The sequence below is a fragment of the Brienomyrus brachyistius genome, chromosome 10 (assembly GCF_023856365.1).
Source record: "Brienomyrus brachyistius isolate T26 chromosome 10, BBRACH_0.4, whole genome shotgun sequence".
Taxonomy (NCBI): Eukaryota; Metazoa; Chordata; class Actinopteri; order Osteoglossiformes; family Mormyridae; genus Brienomyrus; species Brienomyrus brachyistius.
Window position 1 is genome coordinate 20146082 of NC_064542.1, and position 13459 is coordinate 20159540.

The 13459-nt window shown below is 48.1% G+C and overlaps 1 protein-coding gene across 3 annotated transcripts; it reads right to left on the reverse strand.

Annotated features, from left to right (window-relative positions):
* ttc1 (tetratricopeptide repeat domain 1) lies at positions 1-11633 on the reverse strand. 3 transcript variants are annotated; one of them, XM_049028670.1, is made up of 8 exons: positions 11573-11633; positions 10183-10764; positions 9488-9548; positions 7297-7409; positions 5972-6008; positions 5549-5697; positions 4534-4588; positions 1-421 (listed from the first exon to the last, which is right to left on the reverse strand). In XM_049028670.1, exons 2-8 carry the CDS (start codon positions 10750-10752, stop codon positions 285-287), a joined length of 1122 nt encoding a protein of 373 aa, XP_048884627.1. In that variant the 5' UTR covers positions 10753-10764; positions 11573-11633; the 3' UTR covers positions 1-284. The 3 variants fall into 3 exon arrangements, with proteins under 3 accessions (XP_048884627.1, XP_048884628.1, XP_048884626.1); XM_049028671.1 differs by having other exon boundaries at positions 10216-10764; positions 11550-11578; XM_049028669.1 differs by having other exon boundaries at positions 11550-11578.
* Positions 11634-13459: the final 1826 nt, after the last annotated feature.

Sequence of the window (13459 nt, forward strand, 5' to 3'; positions counted from 1 at the left end):
TTTTGTTTTTTATATTACAGTTTATTTACACAAATGCAACACGTGGACACAGGGCGGCCGTCCACCTGCATTCACGGTTAGTTACCTTTCATGTGGTGCCCATTTTAAAAGGCAGTGCAGGGACTTGTGATCCAGAAATCAACTGAACAAGAACTGCAATACAGTGCAGGCTAGCAGGCCGCGCAGCCTCCCGCCATCACTGCAACGGGGACCTGCTGCTCGCCGCGACCCCACCAATGCCGAACCGGAGGGTGCCGAAGCTGTGGCAGGGTCGATGCCTGGGGTTACCGGTTGTTGTTATTCGGGTTCTGCACAAAGTTAATCGAGTAGGATCCACTGGCGGGGTCCTGGTTGACCTGGAAGTTGGAAGTTGACAGGCCGAAGGGGCGCAGGAACATGTTGCCCAGGTCCTTCAGTTTCCCTGTGCAGCAAGAAGACAGATGCGTGAAGAAGGAAGTCAGCATCTGGCCAAATTGGTCAGCAAAAGTACTGCAGCAACACAAAACCGCTAGCTGGGGAACACAGCAAAGCTGGGCCAACAGAACCAGCTCAGACACACAGACATACCCACAGACAGGCAGGCAGACCCGCACACAGACAGGCAGGCATACCCACACACAGGCAGACATACCCGCACACAGACAGGCAGACATACCCACAGACAGGCAGGCAGGCAGGCAGACATACCCACACACAGACAGGCAGGCAGACCCACACACAGACAGGCAGGCATACCCACACACAGGCAGGCAGACCCGCACACAGACAGGCAGGCAGACCCGCACACAGACAGGCAGACATACCCGCACACAGACAGGCAGACATACCCGCTCACAGACAGGCAGACATACCCGCACACAGACAGGCAGACATACCCGCACACACACAGACAGGCATACCCACACACAGACAGGCAGGCATACCCACACACAGACAGGCAGGCATACCCACACACAGACAGGCAGGCATACCCACACACAGACAGGCAGGCATACCCACACACAGACAGGCATACCCACACACAGTTCAGACACCATTCTTATTGAGAACAAAACTGCCATTCACGGTCCACCATAGGGCAAATCATCAGGAGTGTGAATGGCAGGAATTAGGGCAGGCATCAGACCCCAGCCCTCGCTCATCATCACACGGTTCCTAGATGCGTCTCCCAACAACCCCAATTCTGCCTTCTCTTGCCTTCTGAACCATTAAGGGGAGCCGCACAGACTCATCAGCAGTGAGCTTCTCAGCTGCAGTCAGATCGATAGCAAACACCACTGAGTTGCTAAGCAGCTGCCCCCCCCCGTCCCCCACATGGTGCTTCGTAGCTTCAATCGGCCTCGTTGCGAGGCAGACTTACTTGGCCCTACCAGCTGCAGGTCTGCAACACTGAAGAGCCTGCATCTGAGAACAGCTGTTGGAATTCCAAGAATGCTTTGCCCTATTCGCTTCCCGCTTATCCACTTTTCCTTTCCATGGACATTCTGACAGTGCTGACTGCATGATCTGTAGGGCCATGCTAGGTTAATTTGGGTTGTGCTGGTTGAGACTTTACAGATTATAAAATGGGCATTTCTCCTTAGTAAGGCTATAAAGCGTCAACTCCAGACCGATTCTATTGCATTATAATTAAGGAACTATAACATGCATCTGATATCTTTATTTTTTTTCCACTATTCGATTTAATTGTGTGGGGAAGATAGTGGCGCAAGAGGTAGTGCTATTGTTCGGCCACCAGAGGGTTGCAGGTTCGAGCCCTGGTTCCTCCTGACCCCATCAAAGTGTCCTTGACACATCATTGTTTTTTATTCTGTGGAAAATGCAAGATTGATCCAGGAGCCACATTTATTAATGAATTTTAAACATGTTGCAGGCCTTTGATACCTTTTCTAAGTGGTGAATGAAATCACTCGTCCTCCACTGTGGAAAATGGCTGATTGCCCAATTCAACCATCTCCATCATCTCAGTTGTTGTGTCTTTAGCCCTGGGGCTGCCAACTTTGAAAACTGAGAAAGTTTAAATGTCGGCCAGCAATACTGGCCAAGAGTGACACACCAGACTGATGCTGACATTTTTATTTTTAATGAACATCGGCCAATACTGATTTGTTAACCGATATAACAAATCCCAAGCATCTCAAAGGCAAAACATTACTTTTTAAGGAACTAGCTAGTTAGCTACCTCAGAATTGCTGCTGACTAGCAAAAAGAAAGACCTTTTTTGCACTACAAAAGAGGGCTATTTCCCAAAAGCATCACAGCGCAATGAGCCTGCTTTATGAATATTAATGAACCTTCCTATTATCCTATGTTTCAGAAATTCAAACGCCATCCCTGCAACTTTACAAGTCTACCTGCAGCCCGTGAACATGAGAGCTTCCAAAAATCAATTATAACTGATTCTGATGTTACAGATAACACAATTCATCACAATGCGTCAATGCATCTCTCAAAACCCTACCCCAGAGTGAACAGGAGGAAGAGGAGGAGGTAAGGAGCAGACGCTGATCACAGCCCTGCACCCACCACGCGACAAACCACTTCAGGGATGAGAACCTGTGTGCAGCGTTGTAGTGGGTGGTCTCAGACCCACACCAGTCTGAATGGACCAGTGTGAGTTTTTTCCGGTGGCTGGACTGCCAATCCTGACCCCAACACCCAAATTTTTATATAAGATGGAGGACTTCCCTGCAGGGCTGGATATAGATTAACGTCACATCCAGGACAGAGCAAGAGAAGGTTATAGGCCTTGCTCAAGGGCCCAACGGAGTAGGATCACTCGTAGCATTCACGGGATTCAAACCAGCAACCTTCCTAAGTTTACTAAGGTTTAACACGTGTACATCTGGCCTCGCCAGAAGGAGCACTGCAGCCAAATCACATTCATCCTCCATGAGCCCCTACGCACCCAGCCCACTGCAGCCCACAACCAGACACACTACTCTGTGGGAGACTCAAATTCACTGGATAATCAAAGTCGGAAAAATTCTCCTACACTTTAGAATCAGCCCATCGGGTCCCACTGACATCCCATAAGTAAATCTACGCAGGGCTTCCTATAAATAACCAGTTTCCCAAAGCCAGCTGTGAAACACATTAGTTGGAAACATTCATACATCTGCGTACATCTTATTTCACCCTATTAAGAGCATTCTTTACTAGCTGACTATTCTGAGAGTCATCGCTGTCTCTAACTGCACAGCACGACCCGGTCGGTCAGATAAATAAAAATTCTACTCCCCGTAGAGACTCATCTTCATCAAAAATATATGTGAGGGGAAAAGAAAAGCAGGAGAACAAGCGAAGATCTCCAGCAGTGTCCGGCCATTTCACGTCGTCACGCCGGTCCACGGGGGTGTCCTCCTGAAACGGCTACTGACGCACGCCATCGTTTGGGAGACGTCAGCCCTGCTTCCCAGAAAGGGCCGCGAGACACGCAGTGAGAAAAGCCCGGTGTGGAAAGCGTGAGCAGAACTCTCAGGTATGACGGTGAGCCCCCCCTGGGCCGCGAGCCCCCCCTCCCCCGGCTGCTCGTGGACGACAATGACGAGGAAAACACTGAGGCGGTGTGAGGCCCAGGCCTCCATCACTGCCCCAGCTGCCCATTTCCACCTCTCGCTTCTAGAAAATTCTATTTGTGAGACAAAAAAAACAACAAAACAGAAATGCACAAACACCATCAGTGAGGCTGGCATCCGGTCTGGCCTGCCTGCATGGAAAAGGGCTTCTTTGTTGGCCTGCATTTATTTTACCCTCTGCCAGCTGATTTCTCATGACATCATCCCTCAGGACAACTAAGATCAGCAGTGGGGTGGGGTGGGGGGATTCAGCTCTTTTCTATAGTTTCCCATCCAGAATTGGTGCGTCCTTCAGGAATTGTGCATTTTTTTCTCCTTATTTGCCTTTATACCTAAATCACTGGACTGACTGGTTATGCAAAAAATATACAGTGATGAGCCGGAGACTCCATCTTGCACCTAACGAATGGGTTTAGCGTGTGAGCTGACATTCCCAGTCCCTTCTGGTTGCAGGGATCCCCATCAGAGGCGTCGACATTTATGAAGGTCCTGGCCATGGAGGTGAAAACCTCACACAAGCCAAGAGGAAATGTCATCTGCCACGTGGAGTGAAATGGCCCCACCTAGCTCCGCATGCGGGATGGCCAACGTGAGAAATCACAGTCAGGAAGCTGGGGGGGGGGGAGTAGTGGGATCTCGCGTACAGCCGAACAGAGCCACGGAGAAAAAGACAGGAGGGGCAGGGGGAAGAGGGCGAGTGGGGGCACCCCAACGATGCACCAATGATGGGAAGACCTTCCCCTTCATGAACTTTTCATAAACTATTAAGACAGAAAACATCTCTATCTCTCTTTCTCACACACAGACACACTCACAGAAAGCAGACAGAAACCATGGATGGGTCTATGCTCCATGGACACACACCCCACTCCCCCCCCCCCCCCCGAGACACAGCGAGTCCCTCACTGGAGCGAAGGGATGGCGGTGGCAAGGACAGGCAGGAAGGGTCACGTACCCATCATCTCCTCCTTCAGCCTTTCATTCCTCTCGTGGATCTGCTGCGGCAGGCGCTGCGGGAGGGGGGACAGCAGAGGGCCTCTGAGAGGAGTGGCTTCCCCTGGGGAACAGGACTTCAACCAATTCCCACCCGCAGACACTGACCCCCTCAGGTCTGAGATCCAGACCCATCTCCATGCACTCATGGCACAAAAAGCCCCCCTGCCGCCCACCCCTATCCCACTTACATTTTCTTTGCCCCATTTCCCGCACCCCCACCCATTCCCTTTTTATGGAGTGAAAAGAGAACTCAAGGATGGGACCGCACAGCGGCCAGGTTGTCTTGACGACAGCTATAGTGTCTCCTTATGGAGAATCTCTCGCGTGCGATGTCCGTAACCCTCGGATGAAAGCCAGGGACTGAACACGGGAGGCCAAGCAGACGCCCACGCACGTCTCTGACAGACAGAAAATTTACACAGAAGGCAGAACCACAAAAGAGATTAAGAAAAGGTTACTGCCAAGGCAACACAAGAGGTCTGAAGGTTGCGCACCTTGCTCAGAGTTGGGAGAATCACTATGTCAGGAAGGGGATCCCCTACAGGACGAATAAGGGATGCTGGAAGTCGGCTAGAGGCTGGAATTCACTCTAACTTCCTAACATCTGCATTTCCCGCTCGTGCTACAATCCCAGTGCTTGGGAGACAGAATCCTAGACAGGAAATCCTCTTTGCTTTATGCCGACCTCATTACAGGCATATCATCAGTAGAATCGGCTCCCATACACTGCACATCTCCAATCCTCCATCCCAGACCCCCCCCCCCCCCCCCCCCCGATGTTCCGGCACACTCAGTGCTGTACAGGAAGGAAGCATCTTGCATAACCCTCCCCCTACGCAGTTCACACACAAAAGTTCCCCTGACAATACTCTGTGGCGTTGGTGCGGGAACGCTCATCTCCACCAGCTCACGTACGCGGCCTTGACTTCACCGAACTGAATGGCGGCGCATGCGGGGACCAGACGGCGGCTCACCAGGGTGGCCTCCCTGGCCTGCTTCACGCTGGGGTCCTTCTCCAGCACCAGCTTGTAGTCCTCCAAGGCCTCATCCAGCTTGTCTGTCTTCTCATACAACTCTGCCCTCCTCAGGATGGCTCTGATGTAGTCAGGGTTCAGCTCCATGGCTGAATGAGCGGAGACAGGCGGTCCACCATCACCACGACGGCCTAAGGGACACTAATCGGTCCCTATCCGCATACTGCGAGACCGTGGGCATCATTACATTCACACAACAATTTCTGGTAGGAAAGGATCACTGCAGGAACACCAGCTCCCCCCCCCATAAGACACTCGCCACAGCACCCGGTCACTCTGCAGTGACAGAGCCCGTCCACTGCTTACGGCACATTCCAAACATTTAACATCTGGCGGGAGCAGACGAGCATTTTCTCATCTCACCTTTGGAGCAGTCGGCTATTGCGCCTTCATTTTTATCCTGAAAGATATGCGGGGGGTGGGGGGGGGGGGGAGAAAGGAGGGATCAGAGCTTGTCGTTCTGCAGCCAGTAAGCAACATGTGCGACTGAGCGGGCAGGCGTGGTCATGAGGGGAACGAGGAAGATCACGCACATCTGCGTGGGGAAGGCGCCCATTAGCCAGACGACCATCAAACCACCCAGAAAACAACGAGCTGGCTCCTCGTTAGCTCACTGCTAACTCTGAGAGCAGCTAGCCCCCCCACCCCACTGGAGGTGTACAGCACCACCCTTCTAGGAGAATTTCAGCATTTTGTTGGGAAACTTCCATCTCCCAGAAGTCTTCAGATGAGGAGGGGCTACAGTGGTACAGTACGTTAATATCATGCTGGTTCCGTACCTGGCAGTGCCCTGGAGAGGGGGACGTTCTAGAACATTCTACTCCTATCGAACAGAGAGGTCCGGGATAGGAAGACCGCGATCCTTCAGAGTGCCTTAGTACTCGGTGCCGTCTGTCGGGCGGAGGGAGAGCGGCTCAGGAACACGAGCCCACATGGAGAGAGCGCCCCCAGCACCATCACAGGGAGGAAGGCGCCCTCCAGCCTGGAGGCTGAACACGCTCTCCTCTGCCAGGTGACGGATGACTCATCTGACCATGTGACTCTCCCACTGCCTGTTCCTCACTCCGTCTCGCTCACACAACTGCGCGTTAAAGCGTAATAAATGCTTCATGCACTTCTGCCTCACTGCGGCTGACATCCCTGTGAAGTTCTCGACAAACTCGCCACATTAGATTAGTGAGTGCATCACAATACCTGGGGTGTTATTTTAGTTTGCATATTATTTGAATTATTTTGAATTTGCAGGCTTATTTGAATTTGTGATTTGTGTTACTTCACAAATCAGAGCAATCCAGTGCTTACTGAATTCGTAGCTCGTCCTTTTTCTCGCAGCACAAACTGGCTGCCTACAGTTCCATGTTTGTTTATGTTTGTTACTTCTTAAAACGAATCATGAGACATTATTTGGCCGGCTTATAAAACATCAGGAATGCTACTGATGAAAAAAACATTTGCAGTTAACACTGCGATTGTTAATATTATTTGTTAACACTGTGAAATATACTCTGGCATCATTAATATCGGTAACTCTTTCAGGGGGTTGTCGTGAAAATTACACTGCAAAGTGTAATTCAGGGGCCCAGTGACGAATTCTAACACTTGCCGACAGAGGCTTAAGAAAACCCTCTCCAGCCATTAGCGAGAGAGCGAGGGGAAGTGAAGTCGTCCAATTTTGGGCCCAGGCTCACCAGATGCAGGCGTGCCGCTGCACGGTTCGAGAACAGGATGGCCCTCTCCTTGCCATAACACACAGGGCATGCCCTCAGGGCGGCCGTGTAGGACTCCTCTGCTTCAGAGTGCTCTAAGAAGAGAGGTGTGGGTTAGGCAGGGTGCAGGCAGACTCGGCCACTGCATACCGAAATTACCATAATGACCAGCAGGAGGCACTCTGTAAACTCACAGCCATGTGAAAAAGATCTAAGGTTTTACATATCAGGACATAATAAACAATCCTCTCGTCCTTAATAGGTCTTAAACTTAGGTAAATACAAACTCAAATGAACAACACATGACATATTACACCATGTCATTATTTATTTAACAAAATGCAGAAGCAGTGTGTGGAAAAGTAAGGATACCCTTACGGTTTCCATAGGAATTAAGAGGGTAAATAGCAGCCACGTGTTGCTAATTAAAAGCAGGCGATGAACTGACCAGCAGCAAGTGTGACCACGTCTATTAAAGTTATGGCAGTTTGCTTGTCTGGGGTATTCAGGTGTGCTACCACTATGCCAAGGAGGAAATACATTCGCAATGATCTCAGAGAAGCAATTATTGTTGCCCATCAATCTGGGAAGGGTTATAAGGCCATTCCCAATTTATAATCCATCATTCAGTGAGAAAGATTATTCCAGGTTGTGGTGACCCTGTTCCGTAGAGCGCCGGTGTGGGTTTTTGGATGACCTCTCAATACAGGACTGCAGTTGAGAAAGACTGCTTTATGACTGGCTGATTGAGAGGTCATCCCAAACACCTGCACCCAGAGGCCCTCCATGGATCAGGTTCACCACCCCTGGATAATTGACAAGTGGCAAACATTCAAGACAGCTGTCCTCTTCCCAGGAGTGGACGTCCCAGCAAATTCCCCCCAAGGTCAGTCTGTGTAGTGCTCAGAGAAATTGGAAAAAAAAACCAAGACCTACATCTCAGACTCTACAGGCCTCAGTTAACACTTTAAATGTTAAAGTTCATGACAGTAAAATTAGAAAAAGACTGAGCAAGTATGGTTTGTTTGGAAGGGTTGCCAGGAGAAAGTCTCTTCTCTCTAGGTTTGCAAAATTGCATCTGAACAAGACTTCAGGAACAATGTTCTTTGGACAGATGAAACCAAAGTCGAGACATTTTGCCATAACGCACAGCACCATGTTCAGCAAAATGAAACACAGCATGCCAGCACAAACACCTCATACCAACTGTCAAGCACGATGGTGGAGGGGTGTCGATTTGGGCTTGTTTTGCAGCCACAGGACCTGGGCACCTGGCAGTCATTGAGTCAACCACAGACTCTTCCGAATACCATTATTGTAGCTTCAAATGTGAAGCCATCTGTCGAACAGCTAAAGCTTGGCTGAAATTGGGTCATGCAACAGGCCAATGATCCCAAGCACACCAGCAAATCTACAAGAGAACGGCTGTAAAAGAAAATAATCAATGTCTTGCAATGGCCCAGTCCTCAACCTGACTGAAAGTCTGTGGCAGAACCTTGATAGAGCTGCGTATAATCGAATGCCTGCAAACCTCAATGAACTGAATTCCTCCGAAATGATGTGAGACACTGATAAAAGCATACAGATTTGGGGGGAAATGTGTGGTTCAGTGGGCTAAGCCTGTGTGCCTGTAATCACAAGTTCGCCGGTTCAAACCCAGCCTCAACACGTCTGTGGGTCCTTGAGCAAGGCCCTTAACCCTGAGCTTCCTGGGCGTCGCTACGGGTAGCAGCCCTACGCGGACAGCTTACTCCACAAAGAGCACGTTGAGGGAGGGGATTCATGGGGATCAATAAAATATCGATTATTATTAGAAAACAATTGCTTCAATTTATTGCTATTAAAGGTGGTTCTTCGAGCTGTTGAATCATGGGGTGTACTTCATGTTTAAAGCATGGCTTCTCCATTTTGACTTCACTTTTGTTAAACAAACAATGACACAGCAGAATACGTTGTGTGCTGTTTTACACCTGAGGTTAGATTTAAATCATTTTAGGACCTGGTAAGGACCAAATGCTGTTTTCAGTTATGTCCTGATATGTGAAACCATAGAACTGAAAGAGGGCGTACTTTCTTTTTCACACGACTGTAGTAGCCAGATGCAGCAACAAGTGATGGACAGTTACAAATACAAATAAGTGCTTCGGCAGTGCTGGTGGGTGACGAGGCCTACCCCCTCTCTTGAACTGTGCGTTTCCCGTCTCCTTCAGTTTCAGACTTTCCTCCCTCCGGCTCTGAAAGACAAAACAGACCCCAGGAGAAGCTATCAGGGTTAAACGATTCTGTCCCAGATTCTGATCAATGCTGCTTTCATGTAACACACTCAAGAGCCCCTGCCATGTGCACTGCACCCTATGTTACCTCTAAATATTGCTATTTTATAAAAATGACAGTGTGTGTGTTGCCTGACTTATATGATTATGGTTATTTCAATGCAACATTCCTCAAATGGGGGGTGTACCTGCAGATTTCCCCCAGGTGTCTCAAGTTCCTTGTTCACAAATATACAGCCCAGCTGAGCTGGTGAATGTGAACCACTGGCTGTGTGTGACTATTTGAACAAATGGCTCAGAGATGGATGGACTCTGGTACCACCAGGGTGTACCCTGCCTCAAAAGTCCACAGCCTAGGATGGATCAGTTACGGATGGACTCTCATACCATCCTGAGTGTACTCTGCCTCAAAAGGCCATAGCCTAGAATGGATCAGTTACGGATGGACTCTCGTACCACCAGGGTGTACCCTGCCTCAAAAGTCCACAGCCTAGGATGGATCAGTTACGGATGGACTCTCATACCACCAGGGTGTACCCTGCCTCAAAAGGCTGCAGCCCAGGAACTGAAGAAATGAATTTCTAAAAGGACTTGCCAAGTTGCCTGTTAAGAACAAAGACAATGGCACCTCTTTTTCTTCTTGGCTCAGGTCTTTCTCCAACTCGCTCAGGTACTCTTCATCAAATTCCGGTACCACCTCTTCCTTCACCCCGAACTCAGACTCTTCCACTCCATCCTGAGGTGAATGAGCCGCCTGGTCGTCCTCACTGCACTCCACCCAGCTATCCTGCTCCGGCTGGATCCCTCTGTCCCTCCCTTCCTCGCTCAGATCCGGCCTGTCCAATAGCACAGGTTCCTCTTCTCCGTGTACATCCTGTCCTCCCTTCTCCCATTTCCTGTCTGGGTGATTAGCATCTCCCTCCTCCTCCTGCTCTGTCCTAAGCCTGCCCAAACTGTTGCTTGCTGGTTTTTCCTCAGCGTCCTCTAGAGTCTCTCGACAGTCATAGAAGTTCTCCTCCAGCTCTGTCTCGCGAGAGGCGACACACGGGGGGCGGTCTCGCCCCCCATCAGACCTTCCGTACTGTTCAGAGACACCCAGGGTGCTACCCAATGCTTCTGTAACTTCTTCCATGTTGCTACCCTGCACCTCCTTGGCAGACTCCATTTGACCTGCCCTCTACAGTAAGCCAGAAAGACACCATGTTTAATCCACATTCAAAAAGAAATTACTTAAACTGAAAAACAATAACAATTAATTACTCTTACAAATTAATTAGTAATAATCTACAATAAGGAATTTCAGTAGGCCTAGTGCTAAAATATCTACTTTATCTACACAGTTCACGGATCGGTGATAATCAGAAGTAACACTACAGATGTAAATATTAGAAAAGTTAATTGACGGTTAGAAAACACAAATGAAAATAATAGAATAGAAACAAACAAAAGAAACACAACAATCACTGATGACTGACAAAAAGCTTTTCTTAGATAGAAAGCAACTAAGAAAGCATCAGAAGGTGATACTGTAAATAATGTGCATTTGATCTTGGGCTTCACAGCGCGGAGGTAGGTGGTTTGTGGCCCGCCGCTTACTGACACGCGACCTCCTACGGATGAGGCGCCCGGAAACGATTTCACTTCAGATTAACGCTACCGGTGATTAAATGTTTAGCAAACACACACTTCGGATACATGACATTTATGATATGCAAAACAAAGACGGTACCCTGTGTATACTTATAAAGACATATACTAAAAGCGAAACATAACTTGGTAATGTTCGTGTTTATGCTTAAACTCGTTAAATGAACCACTAACGCATAGAATGGTTATCAAAAATTCATTAACGTTGCTGCAACGTATAAGACGTGTAATTTATATTATCCATATATAAAGGAAAATTTTCAAATGAAGAAGACAGACCAAATATATAAATTTAAAGATAGGAATTACACACACCCGACACGCTCCGTCATTCCTACCTGAAAACACAGGGCGCTTCCGGAATACAATTTCCGCTCTGTCAGCGAATCAAAAGCTGGCCACGGGAATATGTGGCAGGAGGATTATGGGATACCGAGTTCTGATATGAAACAGCAAATTTGTAGAACTGTGCTAGGATTTATACACTAATCTGAACATGAGTCCAGCAAGCTATCAGTATAAGAGCGAGCGTCTCCAGAATTATACAGTGTACGTAATATTCAGACAAATACATTTGATAATATCATCAAAACATACATATGTAATATTTCTTATGTGAATTTGCGGTGATGGTCAATATAAAGCACAAACCATAATACAATCTGAGTAATTCTTGGTGAAATATACAAATCGTAATATACAAAACACCACAGGTTATAAAAATATCTAATTATGAGTTATCCTCGGTTACGTTGCCTTAGCAAGAGAGGAAATGTTCTCGAAGTCACCATGCAAGCTCTTGTGACAACCAATGGGACGACGATCCTTGAAAATCCGCTTCAGCCAAACTAAAGAATTCAATGTATTCTAATGTAATTTATATTAGTCCAATACACTTAGCCTGACAGGGCTTGTCTGTACCGAAAAAAAAACAGGCGATGAAAATATGAAGTCAGCTATTTCATCTTTCTGAGATGTTGCGATCAGGCACACAATGTTAAATGGACCTTAGCGATAACAATTAAGATGAACCCCATTGTCCTTCTATACGTGATATACAGTGACAAACCGAAGTCCCTGCTGAACTTACTGAGGAATATGATATATGTATCATTAGATCGCTATTAGGGCAGCGGGGTAGTTCGGTAAATTGTACTATAGCTTCGCTCTTCCATTTAGGGGTGCGAAATCCGGTCCCCGATTCATGGGTGTGGAGCTTGCATGTCCTCCTCGTTTTTCCTGCAGTTAAAGGCCATATAGATAATTGAAATGTTCCTCCAAATGATGATGTGTGTGCCTGTCCTGTGATGGACTGGCATCCCATCCAGTGTTTCCTCTGCTTTATGTACTTGTCATAAAACGTCTTCATCCAAGCATTACTGAAAACAAACAAAAAAAAAGCTTTTGAAATTGCATAAGTGTTAATAAAGCAAATAATGACACCCTTGAATACGTCCAAAAAGCATGCAGGGTAGGCTGATTGGTGTGTCTTAATCGGCCCCGTAGTTGTGTGAGTGTACGTGTGGCTGGGTGAGTGTGCGCGCGCTGCGGTGTGTTGGCGCCCGCCCAGGGTTGGTTCCCGCCTGCGCCCGTTGTTCCCGGGATAGGCTTCGCCCCCCGCAACCCCAGTGGGGAATAAGTGGTCACGATAATGGACGGATAATAATAATAATAATAAAAAACCTGAATGGACAGCAAAACAACTTAGAACTTTTCTTAGAAGCTATTATGCCAAAATAACAAATAAATAATAAATAAACTCATCATGGTGTAATGCCTTTTATTTAAACTATTCCTTATGTCTCTTACATCCTGTGGTTGTCCTTATTTGAAAAATTTGCCCCCAAAATGGCTGTGCCATGTTATTTCAGAATCAATATGCACCCAGCAGAGCATAAAAACACCTGAGGCCTTGACAGCTCGTCTCTTTCTGCTTAAAGTGAGGGAGCCAGGCAGGCAGAGGATGACAGGCCCGGGTGATTCTCAAGATCAGGCTAGCCCAGCTGTGACAGGTAACACTCCACTCCTGTCTCAAAGTCCTCGGTGACTGCACACCGCCTGGGCAGGCAAAGAAAGGGTAGAGGGTGGCACAGGCAGTCCGTCATTCCAATGTATGCTTTGATCTATAGCGGTGTTTCCCAACCCAGTCCTCAGGGACCCCCAGATAGTCCATGATTCTGCATACTTACTGGAGCTGGGAGGGAGTAAAAACAAAGACTGCCTGG